Genomic DNA, 14,540 nt, shown 5'->3' with positions numbered 1-14,540 from the left:
AGAAGCACCTGGATCCTGGCTTTGGATCAGTGCAATGCGCACGCCGCTGGCCACGGCGGCCATTGGAGAGTGAACCAACGCAAAAAGGAAGACCTTTCTCTGTCTCTTTCTCTCACTGTCCACTCTGCCTGTCAAAAAAATAAAAATAAAAAGACCTTGTGTCACCAGGAGACTGGAAACGGGGGGCAAAGGTTCAAGCGCCAAGCGAGCATGTCCCACAGCAGCCGGCTCACCCTGCACCTCGGGCCTCAGGTGCCTAAGGTCATTTGCAAGAACAGTGTCTTTCAGTAAAAACAAATTTAGTAAAGGATACCACAGGGGTTTCTAAACCCTAAACAAGGTCAATGTTGTACTTGATTTTTTTTTTTTTTTTTTTTAAGATTTATTAGAGAAGCAGCGAGAGGAGGAGGAGAAAGGAAGAAAGATGCTAACCACTGGTTCACTCCCCAAATGCCTGTGTCCACAGAGGCTGTGCTGGTGCCAAAGCCTGGAACCAGAAACACAGTCCGTGTCTCTCCTGTGTTAGGAACCGAACTACTTGAGCCAGCATCACAGTCTCCCAGGGTCTGCACTGACAGGAATGTGGAGTCGGGGACCAGGGCCAGGAATAGAGCCCAAGCACTCCAACATGAGACCAACACGTCGTAACCCATCGGCTCAATGCTCACTCCTGCTGCTGGAGCTGACGGTCAAATTGTATGTGGCTCCTCCGCAAGCAACATTGCAAACCTGAGGCTCTCACTCTAAGCTCTGCGAGGAAATATGGCTGTGGATTCATTCACCCTAGTAATTGTCTCCAGTCCAGTTTTTGGTACATAATAGATGCTCCAAACATGGTGTGAAAAATAAAATACTCAGTCTTAAAGGCCAAACTTTCCATTTGCCTTCTCAAATTTGGTGTTTCTCCACTACAAGGATTTAGATCTGCTTTGTCTTTAGAAGTTTTCGCCTTAAACTGTGGGTAGATTTTTGTCTGGGTAGAAAAATTCCCATACTCAAAGATGTTCATCACATAATAGTAGCTCAAGAAATGTTTTCTGAGTGAATAATTAAAATTCACTTGAAAATGTAAAAAGCATATGTATTTATATGTCATATTTGTATATAGATGCCAGTGAGTATATATATACCTAATGCATTTTTATTTTGGTTCGGGATTCATGAGTCCCTTAGTCAAATTTCTCCTTAGAAACTTGAGGCTTCCTTAATGTCAATTATATACAAGTTGATATCATTCATCTGTCCTGGGAAATAGGTGAAAATATCAATTTGTGAATTTTAGCTATTTTTCCTCAAGGATGTCACTCCATAACTTGAATATACCCTTCTAAGATAGAAAGATTTTACTTTATTGCAACAAATGGAGGGAGAATTCTTGCTCCATTCCTGTGAGAGATATGTCATCAAAAATGGTGCTAGCTTGCTATCAAATGTTATTAAAGAAGGACAACACCAGGGCCAGCATTGTGGCACAGCAGGTAAAGCCACTGCCTGAGATACTGGCATCCCATGTAGGCTTTGGTCTGAGTTCCAACTGTTCCACTTCTGATCCAGCAGGCTGCTAATGCGGCTGGGAAAGCAGTGGAAGATGGCTCAAGGCTTTGGGAGGCCCAGAAAAAGCTCCTGGCTCCTGGCTTCGGACTGGCCCAACTCTGGCCATTGCAGCCACCTGGGGAGTAAACCAGCAGAGGGAAGATCTCTCTCTCTCTCTCTGTAAACTCTGCGTTTCAAATAAAGAATAAATCTTAAAGAAATAGAAAGGATAACACTGACAATAAGACAACCTGCTAAAATGATAACCTGATGACTTTATTGCCATTGAAGTCATCCTCCCTGAGAGACATTGTAACAGGCATCAGCTGCCTCACCCACCCACATACACAAAAGTTTCTGCAAAATCCACGCCTCTCCCATTTCAGCCTTTGGAAGCCAAGGTTGCCGATCCGCTAGGTAAAATGAATAAGCCACAAATACAGAGATGGAAACCTTGGGGACATACAGCATGTTGTATCCACAACATGTTGGCTCATATTTCCAGATCTGAGTCTTTTGAGATTCTGAAATTTCTACCCTGTTTTTTTTTTCAGAATATCTAAAAATCGGTCATTGCCTAAAAAAGTCGCCCCTCCAATGTTGTAATCACCTTGAAAATGTTACTGGGTGAGTGTCTTTCAAGCCTGACCTGCTCATAGCAGGGCTGGAGAGTGGGGAGAAGGCAGCACTTAGTCTGTAGAACATGAGCTTCAACCTCCAGCTGGGGAGCTTGAGAAACCCTCTCCAGTCCTCAGGACTGCTATTTACTTAACAAGATTTTGGAAATGGAAGACATCAGCTATCTGCTTCATTCAGTATTTAAATAGCTATTGCGTGCAGAGTACTCTTCTTAGCACTTAGGAGAATTGACCAAAAAAAAAAAAAAAAAAAAAATCTCCATCCCTGTGGAGCTCACATCTACTAAGCTTCTACTTGTCATTAGGACTTGCAATCCCTGGATGCACACACTGTGCGTAACATTCTAGAAGCAACACAATGCAAACCTTCCCAGCTCTTGGGCTGTTCGTGGGGTCACTCATTCATTTAACATTCAGAGAAGTAACTGCTGTGGCAGATACTAGGACAAGTGTTTTCAGGATCACTAAGATAAATGTGACCCAGTTCTTAACCTAAAGGTACTCATCATTTAGCAGGGAGGCTGAAGGACAGGAGAGCTCATAGTGGGTATGTGATGATGCCTAGCACTGTGGAAGTCAGTGGGGAAAATATCATATCCTACTGGGAAACCAATAATGGCTTCTGATAAGAGGCAAGGTTTAAGCTAGATCCCAAGAATGGGAAAATTTACAGAAGGGTAGAATGTCTAAGAGTAGCAAGAGCATAAAGAAAAAGCACACAAGTGTAGCAGACAAGCACAGGGTAAATCTAGAGAATGGAGAAAGAGATCCACTTGGCCACAGCAGAGTGTCAAGGGGGCCCAACCATAGCCTATGGTTTTAGGATAGTTCTTTGTTGTGTAGACTTTGGCTGTGCTTTCGGAGGGTGCGTTATCCAATTGCTGAGGGGGCTGGGATACAAACTGGTGGGGGTACAACCCCAACAGGTCAAGGGAGGAGTCAAAGAGTAAGTGTCTGGCACATTCTCCAAAGAGCAAGGACATGGAGAGCTGGGACCAAGTGAGCAAAGGGAGAGTGGTGAGGCCAGGGGCCCAATTATTAGAGTCCTGATGGCAAAATAAGGAGTTCATTCTGAGGAGCATGGAACCCTTGGAGGATGTGGCCATGAGGCAATACCACGTCCTCCTGCAGGACAGGGGTTTGACTGCTTTGTGTTGCATTCCTGCCCCATCCTACACTCAAACCCATTCCTGGAACAGTCAGCATTTAGGACACGAATGAATGAGTTACATTTTGAAAAAATGCATTTGGGCTCTATGTAGAGAACAGATTACAGATGGACAGGGATACAGGAAACTCATTAGAAGGGCTCATGGTGGCTTAGAATGGGTGCTGCGCTGGATGGGGGTAGTGAGAGGAAGGGGGATTTGCTGTAAGCCACATTAGGATGAGAGGGAGAGGAGCCAAGAGAACTTGCAGGAATTCGCCCTGAGAAACTGGGAGGACAGTTGCCCTCACCCAGATGGAGAACAGTGGGGGAGGAGCAGGTTGAGGCATTGAAAATTGTGTTTTTCACATGTGAATTTTTTTTTTTTAACTTTTATTTAATGAATATACATTTCCAAAGTACGAATAATGGATTACTATGGCTTCCCCCCCATACCGTCCCTCCCACCCACAACCCTCCCCTTTCCCACTCCCTCTCCCCTTCCATTCACATCAAGATTCATTTTCGATTATCTTAATATACAGAAGATCAGCTTAGTATACATTAAGTAAGGATTTCAACAGTTTGCTCCCACACAGAAACATAAAGTGAAAAATAATAGATGATTTTTTTTAATGATGATGAAATCAGATCAGACCTATTGTCATGTTTAATCCCAGTGAGAGTCAAGTTGGGAGTTGATAGTTTCTTTTCTTTTCTTTTCTTTTTTTTTTTTTTTTACAGAGGATCAGTTTAGTATGCATTAAGTAAAGATTTCAACAGTTTGCACCCCCATAGAAACACCAAGTGAAATATATTATTTGAGTACTCATTATAGCATTAAATCTCAATGCACAGCACATTAAGGACAGAGATCCTACATGAGGAGTAAGTGCACAGTGACTCCTGTTGTTGACTTTACCAATTGACACTCCTGTCTATGGCATCAGTAATCTCCCTATGCTCCAGTCATGAGTTTCCAAGGCTATGGAAGCCCCTTGAGTTCTCCGACTCTTATCTTGTTTAGACAAGGTCATAGTCAAAGTGGAGGTTCTCTCCTCCCTTCAGAGAAAGGTACCTCCTTCTTTGAAGACCTGTTCTTTCCACTGAGATCTCACTCACAGAGATCTTTTGCCAGAGTGTCTTGGCTTTCCATGCCTGAAATACTCTCATGGGCTTTTCAGCCAGATCCGGATGCCTTTAGGGCTGATTCTGAGGCCAGAGTGCTATTTAGGGCATCTGCCATTCTATGAGTCTGTTGAGTATCTCACTTCCCATGTTGGACCACTCTCCCCTTTATTTATTCTATCGGTTAGTGTTAGCAGGTATTAGACTTGCTTATGTGCTCCCTTTGACTCTTAGTCCTTTCATTATGATCAATTGCGAACTGAAATTGATCACTTGGACTAGTGAGATGGCATTGGTACATGCCACCTTGATGGGATTAAATTGGAGTCCCCTGGTTTGTTTCTAACTCTACCATTTGGGGCAAGTCAGCTTGAGCATGTCCCAAATTATATATCTCTTCCCTCTCTTATTCCTACTCTTATGTTTAACAGGGATCACATTTCAGTTAAATTTCAACACTTAAGAATAACTGTGGATTAATTACAGAATTGAATCAGTCATATTAAGTAGAACAGACAAAAAAACTACTAAGAGGTCACATGTGAATTTTAAGACTGAGGAGAATTTAAGGAGCTGCTGAGTGAGGAGGCTGCACAGTCCAGTCTGGAGTTCTGGGAATGAGTCAAAGCTGATGAAATACATTTAGGATCATCAGCATGAAAAAGGGGTCGAAAGGGAAGGAAGGATGGTGGGTAAGAAGGGATAGGAAAAGCCAGCCCTGGGGGATGACATCATAGAGAGGTCAAAATTCAGCAGAGGTTGATATGGGAAAAGACAGGGGTAGAGAGGGCTGAGAAAGCAGATCCAGAGAGGGGGCAGAGAAAGAGTAGACTCCAGTGGACTGGGTGAAGCCAGGGACTCCAGAAAGAGTGCAGCCCGAGGTCATAAAATGCTGCAGAGATGTGCAAAGTTGGGATGGGGGGATCGGCCGCTGTACTTCAGGAGTTCAAGTCATTGGTTAGCGTGAGACAACAGTGGAGATGGGCGATAGGGACAAGGGATCAACTGCTCTCAGGACGGGCAGAGGAAATGAAACAGAACACAAGAAGCTCCAATGCACCAGGAACTGGCGACATTCTGGCTTTGGGAGTGTGGACGGCTTCTGTTTTATTTTGCTTCATATTCCATGTACTGTTAAATGTACTGTTGATAGAAAACAAATAACATGCAATAAATGCATCTTTAAAAGCTAAAAGAGAATGAAGAAAGTGAGGCATATTCTATAAAAGGGAACAGAAAATTGATTGTGAGGGGATGTGGAGTCTCAGGAAGGATTTTGTGAGAAGTAATGTTACAGAATATTTGTCTGTCAATTATTTCCTTACTGTCATCCACTTTACGTGGAGGTCCGGTACCCAGTCATGGAAAGAAGGGACATCAGGGCCAATGCTGAAGGGGTGGGGTAGGGTTATAAGGCTGGCGAAACCCTCAAAAGCATTTTTTCTGAATTTCAAAAAGCTCACTTTGGGGTGTGCATTTAGTCCAACTGCTAAGATACCTGTGCCCCACACTGGAGTACTTGGATTCAATCCTGGCTCCAGATCCAAATTCCAGCTTCCTGCTTACGCAGACCCTAGGAGGCAGCTGCAATGATTCAGCTAGCTGGGTCCCTGCCACGCATGTGGGAAACTAGATTAAGTTCCTGGCTGCTGGTTCTGGCCTGGACCAGCCTTGGCTGTTGCAAACATTTAGGGAGAGACCCAGCAGATGGGAGCTGTCTCCATGTGTCTGTCTCTCAAATGACTTATTAAAAACTCACTTCTACAAAAACAGCGGTGCTAAAACCAGGAAGACATTTACTTAAGTAGTTTTTAAGTTTTCTTCATAAAAGGAAGCATGAATAATTGTAAAGGAAGAAAGAAATCCTTTTCAGAATAAAAGTGCATCATGTCCTGGGGTTTTTTCTACATGAAAGAAAACAACAAATCACTGACGGGCTCCATCAGCTGTGATACTGACAACACTAAAGCAAGGTTTCTGTACATTTAATTCTTGTCTCCTTATCTTGGTATTTTTTTCCTTAACCTGAATATCTGAATTTGAATCATCTATAAGATTGAGATTTCAGTTTCTCAAACTGCTCTGACTTAAACCCCGAAAGCAAAAGCAGGGAACATTTGTGCAAGTCACATGGGTGTCAATTTAAGGACAAAGTGATTGAATTACAATCCCTTGCCATGGATGTGAATTTTGTTTTTTTTTTTTTTTCCTTTCACACACATGATATTTCCCTGACATCTGTGCAATACAAATATATCTAGAAAGTGTGAAATAGAAAATCTGCTCTGCTAAGTATATAAAAGGGACCCCGAATGAAGTCTCCATGCGAGCATTCGTCATCATGGGCACAGATGGCATCCAGCTCTCCCACCCCCCAAAGCCAGCTTAAATTCCATCCACTGAATTCTCCCCAAAATATCACATGCAATAGATGCTTGACAACACCAGAAGAGCTCATCTGTACACTACATCCTTATTGTTTAGTCCTCTATGCGCATGAAGCATAGTACAAATAAAACAGCAAAAGAATGGGTTCTGAACCAATAATGTGAACAGTGCACATGACTTGTTGCTATGGAAATCCAGATGACCTGGGAGTCTAGTGGTTTCTGTGATATTTTGCCAGTAAGTAGTGGCATTGTTGTCATCTTGCATCCACTACTCATTTTCCCTACAGTGTCCTGATCACAGAACACAATCACCACGCACCAATCTCCCCCACATCTGAACATCACGGAATGGGCAGATAAAATCATCAGTATTCCGCTTTCTTTCCTAAAGTACTTAAAGAGGCTTTACGACTCCAAAGTGTAGTATGTTAGCTTCAAATGTTACTCAGAAAGTCCTCGAAAAATCTATGTGCAGCACAAAGTCATCAGAACACTTGAACTGCCTCTATCCCTCATAGTAGCTTTTTATACTAGGAAAAGCAATACAGTGAATAAACCTTAGAACACAGAGAAGACAGACAAGGAGGAGGACTGACTCCTGCCTGTGGTGGGGCTAGGTAGGGTAGGTGACCGTGTACTGCAGGCACTTGCTTAATGGAGGCAGAGACATTAAAAGAAGTCGCATGGCCTAGAGAAGTGAGGGGGAGGGGACAAAAGTGAGAAATTGGAGAGACATTGAAAAGGGAAATTTCTGGATGAAACTTAAGGAACACTTAGGACTGCAAGAATGCTTTCAGTTCTGAAACACACCCCTAATGGGAATAAAAACGCTTTGCTATGGTCTTGGTATCCTGACTATTCAACCTTAAAATTCTAAGTACTTTGTACATTTAAGAAATTGTACAATTTTTACCACTGTACTACTCTCTGAAAACAAGAAATGTCACAAACCCTTTCCTTTAATGTAGATGTTGTAATTGAAAATTACTACACACATTTGTGGAGAACAGTGTTAACAAAGGACTGGGCAAGGTTACTAGATAACCCACAGGGCCATAAGTGTTTATACCACATATTAGTTAAATTGTCATTAATAATTTTTACCCTCCAATTAATTCAATGAAATAAACCAGCAAAAATAAAAAAAAATCACAGAATCATGGTGTCAGAAGTGATTTTCTTTTGAACTTCTTACTTCTAAAGAGAAACTAAACCTCGGAAAGAAAACGTGACTTAAAGTCAGTCACATAGAACATTCCACACTGTTTTCTCTAAAAATGCACAAACATCAATTGTGCCCCGGGCTGCATTACAGACAGGACTTGTGTGTTGAACTTCCTGGTTTCCTAATGGTATCCTGTGCAGATACATAGCAGAGAAGCGGGGTCCCGAGGTCTGCTAGTTTAGAAATCTGCCTATCAGGAGACTCAGCGAGGCTGGCCCGAGAATCATGGTGTCTGCTCTGCCTGCTGGGTCATCTCAGACTCACATCTTACAGTGGCCGATTGTGATTTGAACAAATATGGGTCAGTCTGTGGCATTCCCTACACAAGTCCATTTCTGTAAGCTCTCGGCGGTGGAATTCGGATCTGGAGAGAAGGTGGGCAGGAGGGTGCTCACCTTTTCTGTTTAAGGGCAGGATAAAAGGGTACCCGAGCCAAACAAGTTTCCTTCTAAAGCCACTACAGCACAGGACACAACAGTGAGCAGATAGAGTCTGTCAAAATAGGTAATCCCGATGATTCCAGTTAAAATAGGTAATCCAGATGATTCCAGTTAAAAACAGCCCAAACTTCCACCATCTCAGCTTGCTTTCTGCATGCCACCCCCTCCCCGGACCGTGCCACGGGTGAGTAGAGCCCCTCTCAGAGGAGGGTGGTGGAAGGCCTGGATGTGAGTCCTGGCTCACTGTTTCCCTGTAGCATCTTACATAACCTTTCTTGTTCTTCCAGCTGACTCACAGACCACAGAATCCCTACCTGCCTCCTACCTACACGAGTAGGGGGCATTTTTATGGTCTGCAATGCACTCAGTAAACGCTCCTGAGAACAGACCATGTTCCAGGCAAAAGGCTGGGTGCTGGAGAGACGAGTGGTAGGGAGAACACAGAAGTTTAAATAAGGCGGTGGCCCTTTCACCACTCAGTAGCTGCAGTATGCTAAGTGCTGCCTTGGCTGGATGAGAAAAAGGCTATGGGAGAGAGGGGGGAACTGGTTAATTATGCCTGGCAGGGACTGCTCTTCTAGGATAACAGTGCTTGGGCCAAACAAGTACCGGGTGTTATTTTGATTGTAATTTCAAAAACTAAAAATTAAAGAGTACACAACTGGGGAAACTTGTGTAGCTAAGCATGAATCAATGACCAAAAGCTCAACTATCCCTAAATTGTCAAAATTACTATGAGTACATGAGAACGCTTCACTAGCCTATTGAGAACACTCATTGCCTTGCTCATTTTGATAACAAGCAACAGTGGCAGCAAGTTTTATGAGCAATACCAAATTGTATCAGGGAAAGTCTGGAGCTGTTGCCAATTACTGCGTAGGATGCAACAGCCATCTAAAGTCTTCCATTAGAAACAAACAATCAAACATCAATCATTGGAAATAAGGTAGTTCCCGGTTATCCAGAGCAGAGTTGGAATGAAAACTAAATCCACAAGTAGAGGAAAACCTGTTATTCAATCAATACAGCATTCTTCTGTGCTCCCCAACCTCTCACCAAACCTTTTGGACCCAAAAAATGACCTGTTTGATTTGCTGGCTAATTTCATTTATGGGAGAAATGCGGAGACTGGGGTAAAAATAACCCATAAATTCTGTAGTCAATCCGTGGCTCACTTATGTGGTTTGGGCTATAATTATTTGCCTTCCCTAAGGTGAATCAATTTTCGTACTCTCTATACGTGATGGTAGAATGACGGAGCTAGAAGGCTCCACAGAAGTCAGCTGGTCCAACTTTAAAGGTAAGGAACAAGGCTGTAGCTTTTCTACTGGTGATGACGTGTGGTCTTTTAATGTTTCCTGTATAAAGGAAAGTCCTGTCTGAAACAAGCATCATTGAGGGTAAAGCTTAAAGTGATCTTTGAATGCATCCTTCTGCGAAAGGCAAGGGTGTTACAGGAATCGGGTCCAGAGCTACCACATACACAAATAACACCGGCTGCAGTCCTAACGATGCTTGGGAAGCTGTTCCCGCTCTCAGCGCCTGGGCACCTTTACCAAGTCAATAATGTAACAACCTGACCAAACTTCCGCAATCTGCCTTCAGGAAAAAACCACCACCCCTCACAAAAAGAGAGCTGTCATTCTTTCTGCAAAGGGGACACCAGCAGCAGACTGGGATTCCAGAAGAGAATCAGTGAGAGCGTGGCTTTTGGAATGAAACATCCCCAAATCCAATTTGCCTGGAGGTCTAGGAATTAACCAGCTTCCTTTCCCCAATGCCACATTCCCGCGGAGGTAGCATACAGAGCGAACAGGCCACAGGGAACTGGACCACAATCTATTTCTCGACCAAACAGACACAGGCATTCATACTCTAATCCCTTCTTAGTGGAAAACACACATTTCCAAAATGAATCCCCAACCTAGAATGAATTACCGTAATAGCCACAGCCGGAGGGAGCCCGCTGACGAGAGGCGCAGATCTGGCCACCTGCTTTGAGAAGCCCTGGACCACAACACCGCCGGGGTGGGCAGCTGCCGGTTTAGATCCCAGGAAAAAAAGAGAGGATGCCACCCTTAATTTTTGAGCTACGCTGCTCTTTCTGTATCCATTTCTGCCGAACACGGCACTGTTATCTTTTCAAAGGGAAAGAGGGGGGAAAAAAACCGAAAGAAAAACAAAACCAAAACAAGGGGAGAATTGCACCACTGCAGATCCCAGGAGAAGTGAGCACTAACTACAGCAATGTCAAATGATACCTGGGGCGGCTAGGAGAACCCCAACCTGCTATCTGGTGTCAGCCCAATGCAGACGGAGGCGCGCAGTGCCCGGAACCACAGCAGGCCGGGCATCTCTGCAGCCTGCGTCCCTGCCAGTTCCTCCCCACGCGCCGAAATTCGCCAGTGAAGAAGTTATGGTGCCCAGCCGCGATGTGCGAGATACACAGACCACGCATCCACACTGCCCAGATCGGCCAAGGGGCCGGGCCGTCAAAGCAGCCGCGCAGTCAGAGTGCCCCGGCGCGGGGGCTGGGTGCGTTTTGAGCCCTAGGATTTTGCTGCATTGTCGCGGCCGGGGAGTGTAGGGACAGGAGGGAGCGCACCTCCAGCCATAAACGGACCAGACGCGTTGCGCCCAGCGCCTCCCTCCCTGTCTGTGTGCAGGACGCAATACTGTGGGCGACATGACGGGCCGCTCCCGCTAAAACTCAGGTGGCAGGCCCGTGTGAGCCGCGCAGCGCGGTCCGCTGGGGACAGGGAGGGGCTGGGCGCGCATCCGCCCCGCCTGCCACCACCCAAGGGAGACAGCACCGGAGTTGGCCGGCGCCCCCGGGCGAGCACTGGCGAGCTCGTGCGGAGGCTCTGAGCGCTCGCTCCGTCGACCGTAGGCACTGCGTGGGACACAATTGTCCAAAAGCGAACCCAGGGCGAAGCGCAAACGCTGAGCTCCGGTTCACAAGGGGTGGGTGTGGGCTGGGAAGGGGGATTACGTAGGTCTCTCCGCCCCCTCCCCTGACACCTCCTCGCCACTGGGAGGGCGCCGAGAGGCGGGGGAGGCGCTGCGAACCCGCTTGGGGGCTTCTTTGTTTCTCTCCGTGCCCCGAAGGAGGGCCCGGTGCGCCTGCTATACCCAAGCCGGGGTCGCCACCCCGGGATGGTAGCCCGGCCTGGGCGGCGGCGCGCCCCACGCTCACAATTGAACCTCGCGGGAGAAGCGAGAAGGTGGAAAGGAGGGTGGATCCCGGCCCCTGGGAGGGAGGGCGCCGCCGCGGCCTCGGGAGCCGCGAGGAAGCCGCCCAGAGCAGGGCCAGGGGTGCAGAGGGGCAGGCAGAGTCAGCGCACGGCGCCTGCTTACCTTGGCAGCCCCGGCCTGGGCACAGATCATGCTCCCGTCAGCGCGCAGGTTGGAGCCGGCGGGCGCACGTGCCCTGCATAGGGGCCGGGCACCTGGAACCTGCTGGGGGGGACCCTGGCGCCAGCCGGCTCTCGCCGAGCTCTGGCTGCTGCCGTGCGTCCGGAGCTAGCGGCTGCCACGGCCACCACCGAGGCGGAGCGGCGCGCCCGGCTCAGGGAGTGTGCGAGCCAGGAGGGGCCCGGCTGGGTCAGAGACGCACGGGGTTGCGGCTCCCACCTCGGCGCCTGACGAGCGGCAACGCAGCACACTTCATTGCTTTATCCTCCCGCCTGCATCCCTCCCTCCTTGCCTGCTCCTCTGTGGGTACCACGCTCCCGAACCAACCACGAGCCGGGCTCGCTCTCATTAGCGCTGCCCCGCCCTGCGGCTCCGCGCACCCCCGCCCGCGCCGTAAATATATATTGATTCTTGTTACCGCCCGCCCAGCCTTCCGCCACCCAGCACGAGCACCAGGCGAATCCGGCGCCAGCCCAGACTCACCGACCCTTTTGTGTCTGTGCAGACACCAGACACCCTGGGAAGGTACATGTGACAGGTGTTCCTGGCCTCTGTGGTACACACTTTCCTCACCTCTCAATTACAGTTTTGAACACTCACATTTCAGGACACCCCTCTGTATTTGCACAACCAGCACACAGAACAACCATCATAATTTTAAATGCAATAGATGAAGATTACCCCAGAATAGCTATTGTTGGGCAAAACCAATAAAAATTCCAGGTTTTGCATTAAAAGGCACACAGGGTAAGAATGCTAAAACTGAAAAGAGCACAGTCAAAACCTCTCCTTGTACAGCCAACTGAGGTGCAAAGAGAAGTGAATGTTGGTCGCTGTAGGTTGCTGGCTGCTCCATGTGTGCGATATATGGGCGTTTGGTGGAGACTTGGCTTTTGTGTGTTCAGGTAAGACAGAGAGGTTTGGAGCACTTCACCCCCATCATCTGTGATTCTAAGTGCATCCTGCACAATGCTTACTGACTGCTTCCCATTCTCCTGCCCAGCAACTCCTACACCCCGAAAAGTTTTCTTTTCCATTCTCCAAACCCAGAGTCCTTCTAGAGTAAACAAAGGACTGACCGTGACTGCAGAACTCCTTACTGAAGATGTGAACACAGACCTTCTCAAACCGTCTCCTTTCTCTCCCGCCCGCACTGTTTGGGGGGCAACTTCTCAGCAGTGCTCATGTCACTGACACACATCTTTTGGCACTGATTTCTCTCTCACCATGAGAACTTTCCAGCAGTGGAAACTTTGGTGATGCAAAGGCAACCTCACCAGCTGTGCCCCATGCTGCACGTGCCCAGGCCTTTCTCTTTGCCTGATAACAAGCAATCAGCTCTGGTCAGATGAGCTCAATGCTGACCACTTTTCAGAAAATCAGCTAAGGATCCACACCTGAAAGCCAGTCTCACCTTCCTCTGGGAGAGTTTATGTTTCAATTAGTATCAACTCCTGGATGAAGAAAACCCTCCAAGAATAGACTGGGATAGAATGCAGCAATAAACAGCAACATCAACCGACCGTGTGATGTTTTCAACCAGAGATTCCTGCATAAACCATCATCCACGGTCTCTAAATTAGCACAGTATCACCAAAGCACAATAAAGGATAAGTCTTTACCTCAATTGCCAGGACGTTCACCACATTATTTTCAGCAATGCAGCTTGGCTCAGAGGTATGTTCTATCTGTGCTATCCATCATATAGCTGACTTCACAAGTCAACATCTCTCATAGAGGTTATTGATGGAACAACTATGAGGCGTGCTTTATGTTCCCCTGGCTAGTTTCTCTTGAAGTACATGAAGTTTCCCAGCTGAACATATTGAACAGATAAAAGAAACTTCTTTAAAGCATCTTCTACCAACCAGGTGCAACTGCAACGGACAGGCTGTTCTCTTTTTATTCCTGCCCATCCCTCTGCAGTCTGCAAAACGTCATCCCGTTAACAGAGGGAGGAAAACAAGGCTCCGCGGTTCTGTAATTTCATCTCTCTACAAAGCAGAGAACCTTGGGTCTAGAGTTGGCTCCCCTCATCTGCCCCAACCTTAATCAGAAAAGAAACCTTGGTGGAGAAAGGAAAAGCCGTCAGGAATTGTAAAGCCAGGCTTTCGGCAGTCATGTCTATTAAGTTTCTAACATACTCAAAACTCCAGTAGGAATACAAGAAGGCCCCGACGACACTAGCCTTACACAAGAGCACAGGATGATGAAGGCGTTTTGAGAAGCTAATGCAAACACCTGTCTGATGATCCTGTGGCAGGCTTCTGGAACTCGGGGCTCTGTAACCCAGGGAGGCACGAGCATGCCTGCTCACCTCAGGCCACGTGCAGACAAGGGCACGAACACATCCCCCGTCTGTCTGCACAGCTAGAAAACCATGCCTTGAACGGAGCAGAGGCCTCGCCTTCAGAGGCTCACTGAGTCGGAAGGGATGTCTTACAAGTCAGGGAGGGAAACGAAGCTGTGCTCAGGGTGTTGTGCCCGACACCCTATCTCTCCCAGGACGAACTGTAGCTGGTAATACCAGATTGGGACACCTTAGGTCCTGTGGCTTAGGATAACAACTCAACTTTGGTCAGCTAAGCAAGTTGCCTAAGAAGCCGGGCCTTCCTCTGGTGAAGG

At 47.0% G+C, this 14,540-nt stretch overlaps 1 protein-coding gene across 7 annotated transcripts in view; it reads right to left on the bottom strand.

The window, feature by feature from the left end:
• HECW1 (HECT, C2 and WW domain containing E3 ubiquitin protein ligase 1) overlaps positions 1 to 12,686 on the bottom strand; it is a 408,266-nt gene extending 395,580 nt beyond the window's left edge. For 2 of the 7 annotated variants that reach the window (XM_051852913.3, XM_089315663.1), the window contains exons 1-2: positions 11,859 to 12,685; positions 10,440 to 10,537 (exon numbers count right to left, since the gene is read on the bottom strand). Coding sequence is in view for 4 of the 7 variants with exons in the window: in XM_051852912.3 (XP_051708872.2) it covers positions 11,859 to 11,888 (30 nt within the window). In the remaining 3 variants the exon portion in view is untranslated. Of the gene's footprint in view, positions 1 to 10,439; positions 10,538 to 11,858 lie in introns of all 7 variants that reach the window. The other 5 variants (XM_051852912.3, XM_089315664.1, XM_051852914.3 and 2 more) reach the window with 4 other exon arrangements.
• Positions 12,687 to 14,540: the final 1,854 nt, after the last annotated feature.

This window comes from Oryctolagus cuniculus, chromosome 16 (assembly GCF_051225735.1).
Source record: "Oryctolagus cuniculus isolate XC-2025 breed Fujian yellow rabbit chromosome 16, ASM5122573v1, whole genome shotgun sequence".
Lineage (NCBI taxonomy): Eukaryota > Metazoa > Chordata > Mammalia > Lagomorpha > Leporidae > Oryctolagus > Oryctolagus cuniculus.
This window is presented reverse-complemented; position numbering and strand designations above follow the sequence as displayed.